The sequence below is a fragment of the Mastigoproctus giganteus genome, chromosome 11 (assembly GCF_048544385.1).
Source record: "Mastigoproctus giganteus isolate SK-2022 chromosome 11, ASM4854438v1, whole genome shotgun sequence".
In the NCBI taxonomy this organism is placed as follows: domain Eukaryota; kingdom Metazoa; phylum Arthropoda; class Arachnida; order Uropygi; family Thelyphonidae; genus Mastigoproctus; species Mastigoproctus giganteus.
Genome location: NC_143585.1, coordinates 33929576 through 33952709, shown reverse-complemented (window position 1 = coordinate 33952709; position 23134 = coordinate 33929576). Strand labels below are relative to the sequence as shown.

The 23134-nt window shown below is 36.6% G+C and overlaps 1 protein-coding gene across 1 annotated transcript in view; it reads right to left on the bottom strand.

The window, feature by feature from the left end:
* The window catches only part of Idh3b (isocitrate dehydrogenase [NAD] subunit beta, mitochondrial), a 65053-nt gene that overhangs the window by 2581 nt on the left and 39338 nt on the right, over positions 1-23134 (bottom strand). The window contains exons 4-7 of the mRNA XM_090385303.1: positions 21616-21756; positions 18664-18796; positions 12562-12945; positions 1176-1331 (exon numbers count right to left, since the gene is read on the bottom strand). Of these exons, the coding sequence (XP_090241429.1) occupies positions 1176-1331; positions 12562-12945; positions 18664-18796; positions 21616-21756 (814 nt within the window). The remainder of the gene's footprint in view (positions 1-1175; positions 1332-12561; positions 12946-18663; positions 18797-21615; positions 21757-23134) is intronic.

The window sequence follows — 23134 nt, the reverse complement described above, 5'->3', positions numbered from 1 at the left end:
ACATAAACAACAATTTCTCCATTTCATGGATGGGTCCCTGTCATTGTTTAGTTAAAATTGTAGACTTAATAGGTGCAGAACCTTTCACAGCTTCCCGAATTCTTTCTTTGTCCTTAAGTATCATCGATACCGTGGAATGTGATAACTTCAAGTCACATGCTATCGCATTCATTTTCTTTCCGCCTTCATACTGCTGGATAACTTTCATTTTACACTCTAAATCAATAGTTTTCCTTGACTTCTTAGCTGGCGTATATGTAGATGAAGGCATTTTCCTTTTACTAAACATTTTATGGGTATTTCAGTAGAATTTTAAATAATACACCACATGCAACAGATGCTTGAAAGCGACTAAGTGTATGTGAGAGAGAGCGACTTAGTGTATGTGCCTGGTGGTGTCCTCAGGCCTCCCATCATCGATGTGCCTCCTCACCTGGGTTACGGGTGTCCTCAGTAGTGACTTCCTGATTTATTATTTATTTTTTTTTGTGGTCGTAAGTGCGGCCAGTCGTAAGTCGACGACCAAGTGTATATGGCATCATATTGTAAAATTCTGAAAGACTTCAGGGACTCAGTGTGCAAAAAACAAGCCTGGATCATTAAGATGTGGAGCACTGCTGTTGCCTGACAACACAAAGCTGCATTAAGCAACCTTAAAGACCTTTAATGATGATCTACTGTGGGAACTTCATGATCAGCCTCTCTACACCCCTGACCCCTAACAATTTCCTTTTGTTTGGTCCACTTAAACAATAACTTGATGGCAAGCATTTCTATGTTTATGTGGAAATGATGTACTTCACTAGTTATGACAGAAACAGACATACTTTTATACAGTGTTTAAAAAAAAAAAAGAGCTTATGTTTCTGGTAATTACGCTGAAAAATTTTGAAAAAAAAATTGTAAATATTTAGTCAGTTTCCTGCTTGATTATTTTTTTTTACTTCTTACTTTGTGACTTACCAACAAACACTTGTATTTGCTATCTGAGTAACAGTAGTTTTTTTTATTTAATCTGTAATAATTTATAGCTAGGTGACCTACAAAATTCAAATGACATTTAAAATTTATCAGTTTCTGATAAATTATTAGAAATTATTAAGTGAAAAAACACATTGATAATATGAATAAAATTAGGTGTCTGTAACTGGAAAATTGACAAAGAAGCTTTTTACCTTTCCAGCTGTTATCACTTTCTCTACTGCATCAGAAATAAGATTCCCATAAGTTTCAAGATGTACGTGATCGAGCATTGCAGATGCACAAAGTAACATGGCAGTAGGATTTGCAATATTTTTCCCAACAGCTTCTCCAAATGTATGCCTAGCACCCTGATAAAAAGAAAGATCAAGCAGATTTTAATAATATTAAGACTAAACTGACTACATAATAATAATAATTCATATGAAACTGAAACTTCACATATAAGTCATGCTAAAAGTACTGAGCTATTTCTTATACAGTTACATTAAACAAAAAAAGAAAAAAAAGAATCTTGGCCACGAGATGTCAGCATATCATATCTGTAACTGCTGTGTATAATTGGTCTGTCTACTTTATAGAATGAAGAGCTGGAATTAGTATTAGTAGCTGCAAATAATTCAAGAAAGAAAGAACGCTTATACAGTATCAGCCAAAAAAAAAAAAAAAAAAATCTCCCCAGCTTCCAGATGAAAAATACACACACCTAGTGGTGGCTACAGTGGATTCATGAGAGCCCATTGTTGCTTTTTTGGAAATTTTGCGAGCCCATTGTTGAAATAATCATTTATTTTACAAATGAAATCCTCTAAATTAACAAGTATGCAGAGATGGAACTACGGTGGGGCAAGCAGGGCCCCATCCCCGCATTTTAATGGCACAATCGATCAGTAATATGTTTTAAAATTGCTTCATGCTTGATTTAATTACAGTCAAACCTCTGTTTAACAAACTTCTTTATTAGCAAATTTTTTTTTAATTGTTTGTAATTACATTTAAAATAGTTTCCACATAATAAAGAAAATTTTCCATGTAACGAATGGATAATGAGAGACTTAACTTTATGTACTGTTCCCACATCTGACCTTTAGGCAATTAGAAAGCATGAATTAAGGGTTAAAAGGATTACTGTTACCTATCCCGCCTACCGAGAAGTTGTATTTCTGACACGGATAATAGCCTTTGTTTCAACTGTGTTGTGGTTCCCCTTTACTCCAGCAAGCAATCATTTTTTTTGGAGAAGTGAGTGATCCATGCCTTACAGTAAATTTCTCCTGTCTAAGTTTACATGGTCACAATAGCTGAATATCCGAGTGATTTCGACAGTTAGAACAGTATTCAAAGAACCAGTGACAGCAGTAGCGATGTCGGGGGGGGGGGGATTAGGACAACTAAGATATTAAATAAACTTTCCGAAGATGAAATGTTGGCAAATTCTGAAACTGCATCAAGGCCTTCACTCTGAAGAAAATGTTCCAAAATATAATGGAATATAAGCAATAATTTAAAAAAAAAAAAAAAAACACTGTATGTATTATATCACCAATTTCCAAACACCAGCACGATTTAAGGATGATTGCTAAAGAACTTGAAGTGGAAATTATAAAGGTTAGTTATGTGTTCGGGCCACGATGAGAAGTTGTAGCTTGCGGATGGCAATTGCTGTTTTGAGGAATTATCTCGCTTGTGCAAACATTTTGAATCAGAAGTTAAATATTCAGGATTATTAAACCGACTTTTAAATCTAAAATTTCTTAACGAGTTAGCACTGATGATCAACAACCTACAGGAGCTCTCTTACCTTTCAGAAGCTTTACAAAGTCGCAGCATCAATATAGCAAAAGCATATAAATTAATTATTCTAACTATCAATACTATTGCTAATTTGAAAAATTCTGAGGGAAATTATGAAGCTAAAATTGAGAGCATGTTGAAGTCAAAAGAATTTGAAGGAATCAAAAGTAAGAACACATTTAAAAAATTACCTCGTGACAAGTTATAAAACTGCATTGTTTTATCCTTAAAGGATCGGTACAGTACAATAATTTTAAATTAAATAAAGAAAATAATGCAACCACTGACAATGTTGTTGTTGTTGTTGTTATTTGGTTTTTAGGAGCATTAGCAACTAAGGCCATATTGCTCCGAGGATATGCGGTGGTCATTCCCTGACCTTTCCGCATCCTCCGTATTTGGTGGTCACGGGCTCGAACCCCGGTCTAATCAAGAAGCGTGTGCTACGCACTGCCGCTCCTGCCCACCTGGCTACGGAGGCGCCTCAACCACTGACAATGAGGAATTGAAAGAAATTTTAAACATATGCTACCTGGAAACGTGGAATATGGAAGAACTTTCATCTCCATGGCAAGAGGATGAAAATGAATGAGAAATTTAAGTTCTCTAATAAAATATGAAATAAAAATTAATGATTTTAGAGATTTTTTTGAAGACAGTTTATCTTTAAAATCGAGTGAAATTCCATTTTCAATAATAAAAAAAAAACCAGAAATACCATTGAAACCATTGCAATTAACAGTGCTGAAGTTGAGAGCTTTCAGCATAACGAATAATATTGTAACAATAGAAAGAACATCACTGACACGTTGCAGATATGACGACTATACATCTAAATGCACGTTGCAAATATGATGAACATACATCTAAATGGAAAAACCATTGCTTTAATTTGATCCAGATCATTATATCAAATCTTTCCTCCGTAATCATCGCTTAGCTAGTGAGCAACAATAAATATTAATAAAGAAGTAAATTCTGTGGCAATTTTTAGAAAATTTTTTTCTTGAATATTTGTGTAATAATTTTTTTCATGTAATCTGTGATTTTTGTGTATCTTTTCTAGAATAGTTTGTTTTTTTATGTAATATTCATTTTTATATTGTAGAATATTTTGTGATAGTTTTTGTTAATTGTGAGATAGGAAATATTTCTTGTTATTTTTTGAAGACTCTTTTTATTGGCAATATCAAAATTTTATCATGAAAAAAATGTATCCATTATTATCATTGGCCACATGGTGCAAGGCAGCTTTTGCTGCACCAGCCAAAAAAAAATTTCTGAGTTACCCGAGAGAGAGAGAGAGAAATAGAAGGCAATCAACAAGAAAGAGAATGATGATGATATCCAGCTCAGGACCCTGGATGTGCAAAGCCCATACTCACTAGATGTGAGCCCCCTGGGGGTATATATATCCCTAGTTGTAAAAAAAGAGAACAAAAAGTGGTGCATGTGCCAAGCAGGCACGGTACATTATTATTATTAGCCATATGGTGCAAGGAAGCCTGAGGCTTATGCTGCACCAGCAAAAAAGAGAATGATGATATCCAGCTCAGAACCCTGGGTGTCCCAAGACCATACTCACCAGATGTGAGCCCCTGGGGTTTATGATTTGTAAGTTGTATATTTCATTTCATATACTGACTATGAAATGAAAGAGCTTTAGTATTGTGATCAATAAAGAGCTTTATTGATCATTCACAAATTTTCATAATTTCTGGAAGACAAGATACGATGGATTTGTGATAACTAAAGTAAGAGATGTATATTTGCAGCTGTAACATATCTAAATGTCCCTGGAAAACAGTGTCAATTGAGGTACTTAATCTTGTAGTTGAAACGATATACACAGCTTTGGGGGCCACCTAACAATGGAATGTAACGAAAATGCAAGATGAAAAATTTTTTTGACAAATATTTGTATTGTTGTAATCATACTTCATACATTCTGTTGTGACGTTCATATATTGTGACATCATACTATGCAAAAATTATAAACAGTTAGAACTAGAGATATCATACCAGTCACTAGCTAGTTCTTGGTAGGCCGCCTCTGTAGCCAGGTGGGCAGGAGCGGCAGTGCGTAGAACACGCTTCTCGATTAGACCAAGGTTCAAGCCCGTGGCCACCAAATACGGAAGATGCGGAAAGGTCAGTGAAGGACCACCGCATATCACACGGAGCAAGGTGGCCTTAGTTGCTAATGTTCCTAAAAACCAAATAACGACAACAACTAGTTCTCAGCACAGACTAGTGGTGTGAGCGTGGGAAATGCCTCTGGTGGACAATGCAGATGACGTCATTTCTGTGACTGATCAGATTTACTTGGTAGATAACCCCACGGATGTTCACATCAAAAAGTCGACAAAACTGCGAGCCCATTGTTAAAATGTTTAGAGCTCACCACTGCGCATACACCTCAGCAAAAATCAACTAAACTGACCGCAGCATGAATAAAAGCTTATGAAAGTGCCTTCTGTCCTAATGAGATATATATATTCAATTCAATTTTCATCACTGTCACAAAGTGGCAATATAATCTTATATTTATCAATTTTTCACAAAATTGTCAAAATAATTTACACACTGCCAGCTTCTTATGTGGCAAAAATCTCTTTTCAGACTTGGAAACCAGATGCGCACTGCTCTTTCTACCATGTATCTTCATAATGGTTATCTCTTGCAATCCTTCAATGATTTTAAGAGGTGTGTGAGAGTGCAAGGTCTAGACAACATGAAGGATAAGGAAGCACTTTCCAGGCAGATTTTTGTGATGTCCACTATTGTCAAGTGGACAGTATGAAGTATAGCATTTGTGAGATAACTTCTTTCATCAGGCAAATGAAAGATACTTTTGTTTCTTCAGTCTCAAAGTAGTAAGTTGTGTTGATGGGTTTCATCTTGATCTGGTTCACTCTGCCAGGAAGGAGGGGGGGGGGGGAATACATCAACTGAAAACCAAAGCAGTCCTCCATAATGTTTCTCAGCTCACTCCTACTGGTGTTAAACAGAAAGCAGCTAATGATGACATCGGCTGTCTTGACACAACCATGCTTCCCTTGGTGGATCTCCACCACATAAGATGAAAACAGAAAACTGTTAAATACACGACCTTCTACCAACCAAACAAAAACATGTTAATTTCAGTAACTTCCAATTTGTATGTAGTTCTTTGTTTGAAATCATTCCAGCTGAGGAGATTATATATTTAAACATCTCCAAAACCGTATTTTACAAATGTAATATTTATTTTTATTATTATTTAACAAATGCAAAGTGAGTATCATTTTTATCATTATGCATGATGTTCTAAAAGTCACATATAATACACACTGTATATAAAAGTAAAGGTAGTCCTGACATTATGCTATTTCAACCAGAAGGCTTTTTTCTTATCATAATTGGACTACTTTAAAAAGAAACTAAATTATCTTGGCAGGTGCAAAGAATACTGTGTTAGTACATTGCATTTTAATGAATTTTTTGGATAAGGCAAAACACATACAGCAAGAATATACCCAGCTCCTCAATATAATGTGACCTTGGCAGTTTCTGATAATAAAGTTATTACACAATACTCAAACTCCCTCCAGTTGTCCTCTGTGACAGTATACTGGTTTTGCTGTTTGTCACTAGTTTTAAAAAGCCGGGGTTCAAATTCCATTAGAGACTGGAGGAATTAGCATTGGTAGAGGCATATGATGCAAGAAAGCAAGCTTATTCAGCATCAGCCAAAAAAAAAAAAAAAAAAAAAAACACAACCACTACTCCCATTTCACCCCTCCGTTCGTTCGAAATACCTGTCCAGCTGAGCCTTAAATTTGTTTAGGCTATCAACTTCAACAACAACTGATGGAAGTCTATTCCACAAACCAACTGCCCGCTGGCTAAAGGCAAATTTCCGCACATCTATCTGACATCCGTCCTTCCTCAATTTGAATTTATGCCCTCTCAGGTGATTATTCTGAGCAAGAGGAAGAATCCCATCGGCATTGAGCATGCTCAAGCCATTCAAGGCTTTATACACCTCTATCAGATCACCTCGCCGATGCCTAGTCTCCAGACTCTGTAATTTACAAAACTTAAGCCTTTCTTCGTAAGAGCAACCCTCTGTTCCATTCACTAATCTTGTTGCCCTTCTCTGTACTCGTTCCAGCAGCTCTGCATCCTTCTTGAAATGAGGCCTCCAGACCTGTATACAGTACTCAAGGTATGGCCTGACCAATACCTTATACAAGGGAATAATCACATCCTTATCCCTGCTAGAAAAATTCCTGTATATCATTGACAAGACACCATGGGCTACTCTTGCAGCTAGTCTGCACTGCTCAGAGAACTTCATATCTGCCTGCACAATTACCCCCAGGTCCTTTTCATTCTCCACCACTGTCAGCGTAGTACCACAGAGTTGATACGTTGATCTGGGATTACTGTTTCCCATATATAGTACTTTACATTTGTCAATGTTAAACTTCATTTGCCACCTCTCAGCCCATCTGCTCAACCTTTCCAGATCCTGTTGCAGCAGCATAGCACCAGTAGTGTCCTTAACACCCCTGCCAACCTTCGTATCATCTGCAAACTTGGACATTAAGCTTGATATACCATCATCTATATCATTTATAAATACAGAAAACAACAATGGACCCAACACTGAACCCTGAGGAACTCCACTAATAACATTAGTCCACGTTGAGCAGTGTCCATTGATTACCACTCTCTCTGTCTTCTGCCACTCAACCATCCCTTTATCCATAGCAGCAATTTGCCTCCAATGCCACACTGCTCCAATTTGTGCAGCAGTCTTCCATGCGCAACAGTATCAAAAGCCTTTCTAAGATCCAAATATATAATATCAAAGTTATTCCCTGCATCCAGTTCTTTTGTGACTACATCATAGTATCCAATCAAATTGGTCAGACAAGACCTGCCCTTGACAAAACCAAGCTGTGTCTGAGCTATAACTGAATTCTTGTCCAGATGATCCTGCAGTGCTTCTTTAACCAGTGCCTCCATTAATTTTCCTGGAACCGAAGTTAAACTAACAGGTCTATAATTACTTGTATCAGCCTTTGATCCTCCTTTGTGAATTGGGGTTACATTTGCACATCTCCAGTCTATGGGTACCTCCCCTGAGTCCAAAGAAGCTCTCATAATTATGGCTAGGGGTTTGCTTACTTCCTTTGCTGCTTCCTTTAATATAACTGGATAGATCCCATCCACCCCGGGTGCCTTTTTTATGTTTATCCTCAACAGTTTCTCCTCCACTTTCCTCTCAGTTATTAGAAAATCATCTAGCTCACTGCCAATGTTTACTTCACCTATGACATTCCCCTTCCTGAATAACTCCTCATGTGTGAATGTAGATGCAAAATACTCATTTAGACTGTTAGCCACCTGAGCAGGATCCTCAACTGTTGAACCATCAACATCCAGTGGACCAATCTGATTCATCCCTTTCCTTCTTGAGTTTAAATAGGTAAAGAACTCTTTTCTGTTTTTCTTTGCATCCTTTGCCAAGGATTTTTCGTAGTCTGCCTTTGCCTGCCTAATCTCCTTTGTGACTTGGTTACAGACCAACTTATATCTATCATAGGCTTCCATGTCACCCATTAATTTATATGTATCCCATGCATTTTTCTTCTCTGCCATATGTCTCATTAGTTCATCTAACAACCATTTAGGCCTGAACCTTGAACAATATTTCTTGGTTGGTATGTAAAGCCTGGTGGCTTCCAAGATTAGTTCCTTGAATGCTTCCCATTTTGAATTTGCTGTTGGTAACATCATCAGTTGGTTCCACTGTATAGAATTTAAATACTGTCTCAGCCCATCATAGTCTCCTTTACGAAAGCAAAAACCCTTCCCTTTACCTCTGATGGTAGTTACCTCCTTGAGTAAATCCCACTTCAGCACACTGTGATCACTGCCACCTAGTGGTTCATTTATCTGCAGATTCTTAATGCATGAAGAATCACTACTGATAATCAGATCAAGAGTATTACTCCCTCTAGTTGCCTCCCGAACATGCTGGTGTAGAAAACAATCATCCAATAAATCCACAAAAGCCTTGCTAGTGTGGGAGTGACCAACCCACAAATTCCAGTCAATATCTGGGAAATTAAAATCCCCCATTATAAGACTCTCTGATTTACTGGCCCATTCTATTTCCCTGTACAGTATCTTATTATACTCATCAGAGTCATTAGGCCTATAGCACACTCCTATTCTCAATTTTGATCTCCCAATGCTTATGTCACACCAAACTGATTCGACACTGCCCTGTCCATCGATGTCGACTGGCTTCACTTCCTTGAATTTTATGTGTTTTTTAACTAATAGCATAACCCCTCCTCCCTTCCTATCCTGTCTATCCTTTCTGCAGACTTTGTACTCCCCAAATTCCAGTTCTGCATTCCTTATATCTGTGTGACACCATGTCTCTGATATCCCAACAATATCTGCCTTTGATGTTTTGAGCAAAACCTCAAATTCATCAAATTTATTTACTAAACTCCTAGCATTGGTGTACACGCAAGTATACATGCACCTGTTTCTATTCTTAGCTACCCTAACACAACCCATGTGTTTACTTGTACCGCAATGACTTCCAGCAGTCTCTGAAATATCCTGCATATTGTTTTTCAGGCTTCTGCTCATTCCAATAGAAGCAGTGCAAGAATCTCTTTCACCTCTGCCAGTGGCTACTGTTAATCCATTTGTCCTTGTCTCCCCCCCAAGCTAGCAGTTTTCTGACCCACCTAACACTGCCTCGATAGCATCAGCAAATATTCTTGCACCCTTTCTATTTAAGTGTATCCCATCCCTGTAGAAGCAATCTCTCCTGTTAACAAGTACAGTCCAGGCTGAAAAAAAATTCTACCCCTTGAGCCTTGCACAATCTTTCCAGGGCCAAACTGATCGACAAGGCTCTCATCATATACTCCCTCCTATCGTGGGCAGAATTGCAGACACTTTCAAATTCAACCCTACTTCACGGCTTTTTTTTTCAACAGTGACCTGTACTTGTTAAGTAGTTCCGCTCGTCTCCTACTCTTAATATCATTAGTGCCAACGTGTACAACTATATCACCTTTTGTGACCTTAAAAGATGATATCCGCTCTACAACGTCATCAACCTTTGCCCCTGGCAGACATACCCTGGTCCTGTTCTTAACGTCTTCCTCAATTGGGGCTGTAGTTAGATGATTTCAAATAGAAAAAGTAGATTTTTACCCATTGGTTATTTCCATTATTCCATATTCCAGCCTTTGCTGGCCATATAACATGAAAATCATTGTATGAACGAACACACTTTTATATGAGCTATTATAAGATCTGAAAAAATTTACTAGTACCATAAAAACTCAAGAAAATTTAGTATTTTTGAAGTTTTTATAGTACTAGTTATACAATTTTTCAGGCCTTAATCCTTTATTCCAGTAATATATTTTTATATATGTTTTTATCTGCTTATTTCCAAATTCTATCTGGATGGCAAACTAGTTAAGATGAAGGTGGTTTAAGAGAAAGTTTTTTGTTTTCCCTTCATTAGCAATATACTGTTGCCTCCTAGACTTTTACTAATTTGTTATTAACAATTTTAAGTTAATTATCTTAAGTTTCACTCCTTGAATACAGTTGTTATAACAATATCTTATGTGAAAACATTTGTACTGCTATATAGAATTTATGCAATTTCTTATATGTTATATAGAATTTATGCAATTTCTTATATGTTATATAGAATTTATGCAATTTCTTATGGTTATCCCAGAAGCCTGTAGGCAGGATTCTGTAGAACCTCGATATGTTGTCAATATTTTAAGTGTAAACTAATGTGGTAACACTTCAATAAATACATTCATGTGATATAACAGTGTACTTAGTTGACATTTAATCTATGCAAAATAAAACAAATATTTTAAAAATATATTTTATATATTTAATATTTATATATTAAATTTAAAAAATAAAAAAATTATCTGAAGTTTTAGGTATTATCAAAATAATCAATACATGAGACATTAATATAGGCAATAATTCTCTATATTGATAAGTTTGTAGTTATTGTTAAATTTAAGGTGGAATTAGAATAGAAAATTTAGATTTTTTATATATTCAACTTATCACATATACCTAAAATTTCAAAGTAAAACTTGATTATATGCAAACCACAAAAATACAGCACAGTAAAAGATATTTGGTTAGCATAATATGGCTGAATAATAATTTCTTTAGCCAAAATTCTGAAAAAATGATGAGGTGAAATCCAGCCAAAGGCCTAAAATATTCAGGTTCATTATAATAATATTATCAAGTTACAAACTGCAACTTGTTTTGGTTAAAGTTGCATTCGGTCGTAATAAAAAAAACAAAAAAAAACAGGCAGCATTGGTGTGTGCCCTTACATTGCTGAATGAGATTCATAGTTGCACCTTATCAAATAGCAGGCATGCAAGTGCATATATCCATATGTACGTATGCACCATATTTACTGAACCAATGAGATATACATAGAAAGGACAGAATTCGTGGGATGCATGGTTCCTGGGCAACGTGACACTGTCACCCCCTCTTGCTAGTGGACAAACACACAGCTTGGCAAGTATATAGGCACACTGCATTCACATAGATGGTAAGTCAATGTCAGTATGGATAAACGTAGTGAGTTTACCAACTTTGAAAGAGAGATGATAGTGGGTGCCCAAAGCATGGGTCATTCTATCACAGAGGTGGTATACAAATTGCACTATTCCTGTTCGACAGTGTCAAGAGTGTATTAGGAATATGCCATTTCCAGTATAACATCTCATTGTGAACAGCGCTGTGGGCAGAGAAAGGTGGTGGATGAACGTGGCCACTGACGTCTTTCTCGCATTGTTTCAGCCAACTGGAGAGCAACAGTAGCACAAATCACCGCCAACTTCAATGAGGGAGGTGCCAGAAACGTCTCCACCAAGACTATCAGGCGATCATTAGCTGCAAAAGGTTATGGAGCCGCCAACCCACCAGAGTCCCATTGCTAGCACCACGACACTGGACTCTATGCCTCAACTGGACGAAAGAACATCAGCGCTGGACCTTGAATGAGATGAGTCCTGTTTCCAGTTATTTTGAGCAGACGATTGGATGTGCGTATCTGGTGGAAACCACACAAAGCTATGCACTCATCACGTCAATAAGGAACTGTTCAGGCAGGTGGATGGTCAGTAATGGTCTGGGGCATGTGCAACTGGCACACACTGGGCCCTCTGGTATGTCTAGATGCATCTCTGAACGATCCAGGTTATGTGTCGATCCTTGCAGAGCATCTGCATCTCTTTATGGTCATCATGCACCTACAGGGCAATGGACTCTTCCAGCAGGACAATGCGCCTCCCCATTGAGCCGTGGTAGCTAGAACATGGTTCAAAGAGCATTCTGCAGATTTTACCACCATGGAATGGCCTCCCTGTTCACTGGACATGAACCTATGGAGCATCTTTGGCATGCTGTGGAAAGGTTCATTCAAGCTTTGGATCCTCCACCCAGGAATGCAAAGGCGTTATGGACAGAGTTGCAGCAAGCATGGATGGAAATACTTGTGGAATGCTTTCATGAACTAGTGGACTCAATGCCTTGCCATGTGACAGGGTAGGCCCACCATTTGCCCTTATCTGGGCGAATGGTGGGCCTACCCATTACTAGTTAGGTATCCCATGATTTCTGTCCACTCAGGCATACAAAGTACATATAAGACATAATAATGCTAGATAAATAAAGAGACTGAATGTATCTACTTACAGGTTCAAAAATTACACAATCAGAGCTAAAGCTAGCTCCAGGAACAACTCCAGCACCACCTACTAGTCCTGATGCTAGATTGTCAACAATATTACCGTATAAATTAGGCATTACCATTACATCAAAGCATTCAGGGTTGGCTACTAACTGCATACAACAATTATCAATAATCATAGATTCAAATTTAATTTTAGGATATAACTGTGCTACTTCTTCACAGCAGCGAAGAAACAATCCATCTCCAAGTTTCATAATATTAGCTTTATGTACTGCTGTAACTCTTTTACGATTACATTTTGTTGCATAGTCAAATGCAAACTTTGCAATGCGATGTGACTTGTCTTTGGTAACAATCTTAAGGCACTCTATAACTCCTGGAACACTCTGTAATGAAAATGCAAACAACTGATACATGAAGAGTTCACAGCATATGCACAATTACATGAAAAAATAAATACTGCAAGTCAAAAATCACAAACGCAATTAAAAGCAAATAAAGGTACTTGTAAAACATTGTACAGTATGCTCATGAGTTATGCATGGATTGCGTTCCTGGAATGTGCATGTAAACAAAGATTCATGCAAATTAAGACATTATCTCATAGAAATACATTAAAATTTGCGGAATGCATAATCACCAACATAATTTTTCGGCTTATTTTATATAGGTAAATTAAAATCAATAGTTTTTTTTATAATTAACTTAAATAAGGTAAAATTAAATGAAATTTGCAAAGAAAATTTACATGTACCATATGAGAAAAAATAATTTTTACAAAAAATTCAACAATAATTCAACTGTACTTAACCTAAAAGCTTCCTGTATAGTACAAAAAATAAATTAGCAAGGTATGCAACCCTTTGTGAATTATAATCTCTAGCCATAAAGTCGAAGAATCTCTACAGTTTATCTCAATTTGTTTTTCCTGTGGCTTCAGCTTTATGATCAGTAAGAACTGTCACAATTTCAGAATTTAATTCAGAAAATTTCATCAGCACTTTCCCTCGACTCAGCCAACGTGCTTTGGTGTAAAAAAGTAAGCAGTTGTAGTCACTACCCATTTTGTTGCAAATCTTCTGGAAAAGCCTTCCTTATATATAAGCTACTATATTTCACATAATTGATGATTTCTATTAGTGTCCTAAAAATATTTTCAGTTTTGCAGGAACGAGCACAAAGAAAGCTGCCAATCTTTTCAAAAATATTAGCTCCAGTTGTAGTGTTTTTAAAATTGTCATAGATAAGAATGTCTTAGCACAGCTGTGCTGTTAGTATTTGTTCAATATAGCTATTGAACAAATACTAACAGCACAGCTAGGCTACTGACAACAGTGCTCTCATCAAGTTGCATGGTAAAATAAGGCACCAACTTAAGTCTACATATGAGTTCATTGAGAAGATCATCTGAGCAAAGTAAAAATCTTTTTACAATGTCGGAGAGTGGCACCTGTTTTATTTTGCTGATACATTGGGTATGAATATTGTCTCGCACAGGTCAATAACACGTGGCATTATCGAATTTCACCAATACTGTGGGCTCTCCTTGACAAGCAATGTGATAGCTCACTTTCCGCGAGGCTTCTGATAATTCTTTTTTACGACTCACAAATACAGATTTCACCAACAAAGTCTTTTTTATGTAATACTTCTTTTTCTCTCTGAAATAAGCAATGGATTTACCGTTCAAGTTCAAGTCTCAATGGTTTTGTTCAAAATGGCTCATCAACAGAGAGGGTTCCATATAGCTATTGCTGAGTTTATGTTCACATATTAAACACAGAGGGATTTGATTCTGCTCATCACCACAATAATAGAAGCCATATTTCAAATATTCATTTTGATAATGTTGTAATTTTTTCTGATTCTTATCTGGAACTCATTTTCTCATAGACGGACTTGGTGAATGGTTATAATTATACTCGCCACTTGGTCTGTCATACTGAGGTGTTCTCGACTTACATCTGCATTTTTTCTCAGGATTTTCTGTTCTCTCCGTAGAATCTAACTTTTTCTTTGTTCCTCTTACTAAAAATTTATCCATAATTGGGCGGTGTGAAATAAAAATTAAAAATAGTTATGCCGAAAAATCACCACATTGCTCTAGCACAAACTGACAATACAAAGCATTTTTGAGACTCGTGTATACTGTATATCCATATTTCTAAGAGGAAATATAGATAAAAATTGGCTGCATATTCACTTTGCTTTGTTCAGTTGTCTAGTAATTTTTGTACACAACAGGACTCATCAGTGAATAATTACTATAAACACCCAGTTTCTCCCTTTAGCTGGAGATGCAATAAAAGAGTTTCAGTGGAACGCTAATTACAGTTACTTGTGGAGGGGAATATAGTTACCATTTGTCAAATGAGATACATTAGTTACAAAGTAAATTTTTGTAAAAACGGCACACAACATCTATTTGTTACTTAGGATATCAAAAACTGCTAAGGGCTAAAGTAAACAAAAATATACATGAACTGACAAAATAATAGTAGTAGTAGTATTGGCATGTGATGCAAGAAAGCAAGTGTATGAGCTTATGCAGCATCGGCCAAAAAAAAAAAAAAATCACACCATTCCCTCCAAATGCCTGTCCAGTTCCTCCTTAAATTTATTCAACCTATCAACTTCCACAACTACAGAGGAAGTTTGTTCCAGCAATTAACCACCCACTGGCTAAAGGCAAATTTCCACACATCTATTCTACATCTGTCTTTTCTTAATTTGAATTTATGCCCCCTCAGTTTCGTAATCTGAACAAGTGGAAGGATCCCATCAGAATTCAGCGTGCTCAACCCATTCAAGGCCTTATACACCTCAATCAGATCACCGCGCAGGTGCCTAGTCTCCAGCCACTGCAATTTGCAGAACTTAAGCCTCTCTTGGTAAGAGGATCCCTTCAGTCCCCTCACCAATCTTGTTGCCTTTCTCTGTACACGCTCAAGCAAATCGACATCCTTCCTAAAATGAGGCCTCCAGACCTGTACGCAGTACTCAAGGTGTGCCTTACCATTGCCTTATACAGTGGACGTGAAAGAGCCCAAATGGATTAACAACGATTGAAATCGACTTCATCCTCACTAACAGAAGATATATCGTGAACGATGTTACTGTCCTGAACAAGGTAAATGTTGGAAGTTATGTTTGTTTGTTATTTGGTTTTTTAGGAGCATTAGCAACTAAGGCCATATTGCTCCGGGATATGCGGTGGTCAATCCCTGACCTTTCCGCATCCTCCGTATTTGGTGGTGACGGGCTCGAACCCCGGTCTAATCAAGAAGCGTGTGAAATGTTGGAAGAAAAAACTGACTCGAGTAAATAATACAAAGGTTTTTGAGAAAACAGAAGAGGAGAAAAAGCAGTGTGTACTGGAACTTAAGAACAAGTTTGAGCTTCTGCAGACTGTTTAGTGATAAAGTGATAAATTCCAAGAAATCTATAGGTAAAAAGAAATCCAAAGAAGAAAAAATCAGTCAAGAAACACTTGTTGTGATAAACTGAAGACGACAAATGAAGATCAAGAAAAACACTGACAGGGAGAAAATTGAGTATACTGAGTTATGCAAAGCCATTAGAAAGATACTCAGAGAGGACATAAGAAAATTTAACTCAAGAAAAGTAGAACAAGCATTAAGGAAAAACAAAGGATTTAAATCAGCAGTCATGAGCAGTAATACAAAAAGACAAATGATACTGAAACTGAAGAATAGCAATGGTGTACTTAAGAATAGCAGAGAAGGCATAATTCAAATAGCAGAAGACTACTATAAAGGAACGAGGAACGAGGAAATGATGCCAGCAGTGAGTGGGGGAAGATGGATCGCAAATTAGTAACACATACAACATACCTGATATCCTTCTTGATGAGGTAGAACATGTGATGAAGAAAATGAAAAATCAGAAAGCTCCGGGGTAAGATGAAGTTACTGTAGAGTTGTTAAAATTGGGAGGAAGAGACATAACACAAAAACTGGCAAGACTCTTCACAATGTGCATTAGAAAAGGTGTGGCGTCTAAGCAGTGGAATAATGCAATCATAGTTTTTCTGCATAAGAAATGAGATAAATCAGAAATTGGAAATTATAGACCAATTAGCTTGTTATTCCACATCTACAAGTTGTTCACAAGGGTCATTACTAACAGATTAGAAAGAATACTTGATGAGAATCAACCGAAAGAGCAAGCTGGCTTTAGGACAGGACAGGATTCTCAACTATGGATTACCTTCATGTAATATCACAGCTAATGGAAAAAGCAAATGAATATAAAACACCATTATGCCTGGCATTTGTGGATTATGAAAAGGCATTTGACTCCATACAGCATAAGGCAATGTTTCGGGCACTGGAAAGACAAGGCATAGATACCCCATATATTATGATTTTGAAGAAAATGTATGAGAATGCTACCTCCTTTATCAGACTAGACAAAGACAATAATAAATTTAAAACTGAGAAAGGAGTTCGACAAGGAGACACAATATCTCCGAAGGTGTTTACTGCTGCCCTTGAGGAAGCTTTCAGAACATTAGACTGGTCGCAGAAAGGAGTCAATGTGAATGGAGAGTACCTAAACCATTTACGATTTGCAAATGACATTGTGGTCATAAGCCACGATCCCAAAGAATTATAGGAAAATCTTAATCAGTTATGCAGAGTTAGTAGGGATATTGGACTAAAGATGAATATAGTTAAAACAAAAGTAATGATGAACAAGTATGCCACAGAAAGGGATATAATGATTGAAGGAGCAGTAATTGAAAAGGTGGTGGCGTCATATACTTATTTGGGACAAGTCATTAGCTGTAAGAATGATAAATGGATGGAAGTCAAGAGAAGAATAAATTTTGGATGGATAGCATTCAGGAAATATAGTCACATACTGAGGAGCAATATCCCAATTTGTCTGAAACGTAAAATAATGAACCTATGTATACTCCCCATTATGACTTATGAAAGTGAAACTTGGGCACTCACCAAAAGAATGGAAGGAAGCTGAGAACTACACAGCGAAGAATGGAACAAATTATATTGGGAATCAGACTGTTAGATAAGAAGAGAAACACATGGATTAGGCAGCAAACTCAAGTAAAGGACATTCTTATCAAAACTAAAGAACTAAAATGATCTTGGGCAGGACATATAGCTCGAAGACATGATGACACATGGACTAAGAAAATAATAGAATGGTACCCAAGAGGGGCTAAGGGAAAACCTGGAAGACAACAATGGAGATGGACAGATGAAATTCATGAGTTTGTGGGTAGTAAATGGATGGCCATTGCACAAAACAGAAGGAACTGGAAAGTTGCTGGAGAAGCCTTCATCCTGCAGTGGATTGAAAATGGATTGATGATGATGATATATTTTAATAAAATTGTAGGAAAAACTTAAATAAAATTAACAGTTTAATTAATGTATGCAGTTCATTACTTTTCAGGCAAGTCAGCAAATAGTAATAATTTGTTTTTTAATAAAAAAAAAAAAAAAGGGCAAACCAGCAATGACTTTTATGCATGAACTGAGAAAATTTCATTTCTGCACATTTATTATACTGCCCATTCCCCCCCCACTAACCAGCACAGGGCAAACAACATAATATCCTGTGCTTCAGCTACAATATATGGATAGCTTATTTGATACGTATGAAAAAAAAAAATAATAATTGCTGGATCTCTAGTAGTCCAATTTTGATGAAATTTGGGAAAGCTCAACTTGTATTTCAAATATCAATTTTTTTTCTAAAAGGCTCAAATATCAAATTTCTTTATAAAAGGTTCATATATCAATTTCTTATAAAAGACCTAAATATCAAATTTCATGAAACTCCACCCACTGAGAGTTGAGTTATTACTTGAACATGGAAAAAAAAAGAAGTAACTGCTGGATTTCTACTGGTCTGATTTTAACTAAATTTGAAATAAATCTTTTTAAAAGGTCCAAATATACAAATCGATTCACTGGGAGTCACATTGTTACATACAGGTGGACAGATGGATGGACATGGTGTAAACATCAGGTGCATTATGCATCTATGCTAATATGCCTAAAATTGAAAATAGTAAAAGAGCAAAAAAAAGCTCATTATATTATACAAACCTCATGTTCAAGTGCACTATATTCTCCTTCTGTTTGTTCCCTAATAATGATAAAATCCAGATCTGTATGCCGTGTCTGAATTCCAGGGTGACTTTTAATATGCACAACATTTGCAAAGAGATCTAGTTCCCTTCTGAAATAATAATTGAAATTAGTTAACAAATCAGATATTTATTTAAATATAGTGTAATATACACTTAAGTTCTAAAGTTAAATTGCAATCATAAAATCTGAGACATCAAGAAAATGTCTTGATGGAATACTACTACATCCTTTGTGAAACGGTATTATTGTATGACTCAATTATATTTGACTGAAAAGAACTTTGACCCTATTTTCTTCAATAATAATCATGATTACTCAAAACTATAATAATCACAATAATGCACAATTCAGGCCTTTTCAAAGAGTATGATCAACCCTGACAGCCAAACAACTCTCAAAGTTCTCATTTTAAGAGTAGGAGATCTGCAGATTTAGCATTAGTAGAGGTATATGATGCAAGAAAGCAAGCTTATGCAGCATCAGCCAAAAAAAAAAAAAAAAAAAAAAAAACGCTTCCATTTCACATCTCTGTTCGTTCCAAGTACCTGTCCAGCTCAGCCTAAATTTTTTTAGGCTATCAACTTCCACAACAAAGGATGGCAGTCTGTTCCACCAACCAACCAACCACCCACCCACTGGCTAAAGGCAAACTTGCACACATCTATCCTACATCTGTCTTTCCTCAATTTGAATTTATGCCCTCTCAAATGATTATTCTGAGCAAGAGAAAGGATTCCATCAGCATTGAGAATGCTCAAACCATTCAAGGCTTTATACACCTCAATCAGATCACCTCGCAGGTGCCTAGTCTCCAGACACTGTAATTTGCAAAATTTAAGCCTTTCTTGTAGTAACCCTTTGTTCCATTCACTAATCTTGTTGCCCTTCTCTGTACTCATTCCAACAGCTCTACATCCTTCTTAAAATGAGGCCTCCAGACCTGTATACAGTACTCAAGGTGTGGCCTGACCATTGCCTTATATAAGGAGATGATCACTTCCTTATCTGTGCTAGAAAAATTCCTGTATATCATTGACAAGACACTATGAGCTAATCTTGAAGACCGTCTGCACTGCTCAGAAAACTTCATATCTGCCTGCACAATTTCCCTCCCAGGTCCTTTTCGTTCTCTACCAATGTCAGTGTAGTACCACAGAGTTGATACGTCACTCTAGGGTTGCTGCTTCCCATATGTAGTACTTTACATTTGTCAATGTTAAACTTCATTTGCCACCTCTCAGCCCATCTGCTCAACTTTTCTAGATCCTCTTGCAGCAGCGTACTGTCATTAGTGTCCTTAACAACCATGCCAACCTCCGTATCGTCTGCAAACTTGGACATTAAGCTTGATATACCGTCATCAATAACATTTATAAATACAGAAAAAAACAATGGACCAATACTCAACCCTGAGGGACTCCACTAATAACATTAGTCCACGACGTGCAGTGTCCATTGATTACAACTCTCTGTCTTCTCCCACTCAACCAACCCTTTATCCATAGCAGCAATTTGTCTCTAATGCCACACTGCTCCAATTTGTGCAGCAGTCTTCCATGTGCAACAGTATCAAAAGCCTTTCTAAGATCCAAATATATGATATCAAAGTTATTCCCAGCATCCAGTTCCTTTGTGGCCACATCATAGTATCCAATCAAATTGGTCAGGCAAGACTTTCCCTTAACAAAACATTGCTGTCCGAGCTATAACAGAAGTCTTGTCTAGATGATCCTTACGTGCTTATTTAACCAGTGCCTCCATTAATTTTCCTGGAACAGAAGTTAAACTAACAGGTCTATAATTACTTGTATTGCCCTTTGATCCTCCTCTGTGGATTGGTGTCACACTTGCACATCTCCAATCCATGGATACCTGAGGGTTTGCTTACTTCCTTTGCTCCCTCCTTTAAGATAACTGAATAGATCCCGTCCACCCCGGGTGCCTTTTTTATGTTTATCTTCAACAATTTCTCCTCCACTTTCCTCTCAGTTATTACAAAATCATCCAGCTCATTGCCAGAGTTTAACTCACCTCTGGCATTCCCCTCCCCAAATAACTCCTCATGGGTGAATGTAGATGCAAAATATTCGTTTAATTTGTTAGCCACCTGAGCAGGATCATCAACAGTTGAAACATCAATATCCAGTGGACCAATCTGATTCGTCCCTTTCCTTCTAGAGTTTACATAGGTTCTACATGCTACACACGAAAAAAAAAAAAAAAAAAAACGATGCTACACATGAAATATCACGACTCTGCAATATGTGGAAGTAGATGAGGGCGATTCTTTATTGAACCACCCTTGTAAGCTCATAAGCTTGCTTTCTTGCATCTCATGCCTCTATTACTATTCTATTTACAATCCTGATGGCCTTGTGGTAATAAATACTACACTTCGATTCATCTACCATACATCCTAGGTATGCTCAAATGGATTCAAATCTGAAGATATGATTGGCAGCCCCCTTTTAAAGAATATCCTTACTTTAAAGGAATTCACTGACTGGCTGAGGCAAATGTGGAAGAGCATGACTATTCGTGAGCCTATGGAACCTCTGACAACTTTACATAGGGTTCAAAGTTCCTATATCTCTGAGCAGTCAAAAAGTACTTTCTCAGGGTATGGACATGGGATATTCACAAATCTTTCACAGATCACAGCCAAGACAGTGATCCCTTTCGTCATACTTGGCTATTTCTTCTATTACTGGCCTAAAATTTATGAATATGAGTAAAAATGTTTAATCGATCCTCAATCGACCTCCTGAAGTTTATGGACCCATGGGAGTCAATATTGACCACTTTGGTGACCCCTGATGTAGCCAATAACAATTATTACAAAAAGTAGCACAGAATATGTGCTACATTATATTAAAAATTTCCAATGCAGTTATATAATGTGCTTACCTTATTTTCATATTAAGGGTTCGCAGCTCTCCTGTGTGACTAGAAAAAGGAGACTGGAGAATCCCTTTCAGTGCAATTCCATTTCGACGAACTGACTCTAAAACCACTTCGACAGGAACACTCATGGTATGATGCACTTCACTAAAAATAAATAAATTTATGTTTCTAAATTTGACCTAGTGAAATGAATGAATGTATACTTCATATACTTTTGATGGCTTCATAAAACATTTTTTATCATGTAAGAAATCTTAACTGATCAGACAGAAGAGCTATGTGAATAATAAACATTATATAGAAAAGTGGATGACAGTACCAATTACAAGATACATAACTGAATTCTTAAATGACAAAAAAAAAAGATTCTGATTTTCTCTAAATATATCAAATTAAATAACTTCAATGTCAAGAGATATCAACATTAAGAGAATTACACTGCTTTTAACAATTTAATGCCAATATTATATATAATTCATTTGAATGGTAGGAAGCCAGTTTACTCTAAAGCAATCTCTCTCTCTCTCTCTCTCTCTCTCTCTCTCTCTCTCTCTCTCTCTCTCTCTCTCTCTCTCTTTTCATCCCCCACCCCACAATTTCCTTCTTTCTCCCTCAATCCACTCAATCCAGAGTCATTTAGCTCATCATCATTGTCAACATGAGGGGGGAACCCACCCCAAGGCAAAAAATATTTTTTAAAAAGTTTTTTCTGATCCTGCTGTACCCATCCCTGCCTTTCAAGGAAATTCTAAAGCTTAGGTCAGTAGCAATAAACTTTAAGTTCAACAAATATAAACAGAGCTATGGTCAAAATGCCTAGGCATAATTTGTCTGTTGGTGCAACCACCTATTAGTTCTTCAGGATACTAAAGGAAGTGTGATTACTGATGTAGGAACCAATGATATAAAGCAGCAATGGTGAGCTGATGGCACACATACTGTGAGAGACATGCATAGAAAAGTATACTGCACAAGACAGCTCACAAGTATTTTATATTACAAAAAAGTATTTTTTATTTGAAGACAAATGACAAATTTGTTTTATGGCCTATAAGTGACATATAGCAGTATAAACCACTAGTTTAATTGTGTACAAATTATGCAACAGCAAAGTTCTTATTAGAAACTTTCAAATATTTTTGCCATTTTATAAGCTCAATAAAAATTATTTATTAATTTTTTTTTTTTTTTTTTTTTTAACATGGTATATAAAAATTGCTATATTTCTGTTTTACTTATCTTTGGCACACAGGCTACAAAAGATTAACCACTGCTGATATATGAACTGATGACTTGGTCATGAAATATACGGTCACATTTGAATAATGTCCTTGTGTCTGCATTCTGTGCAACCATGACAGGAAAGAGTATATGATGAAAGCCATATGGACTAACTTCAGACTTGAGAGACTCTGCAGAGATCATAACAAGAAGTTTTTCTAAGCATGACCTGCTCAAATTACTAGAAGGAAATTGTTTTGTAAATATGTAATTCATTTGAACAAAAGAGATTTAACTAATC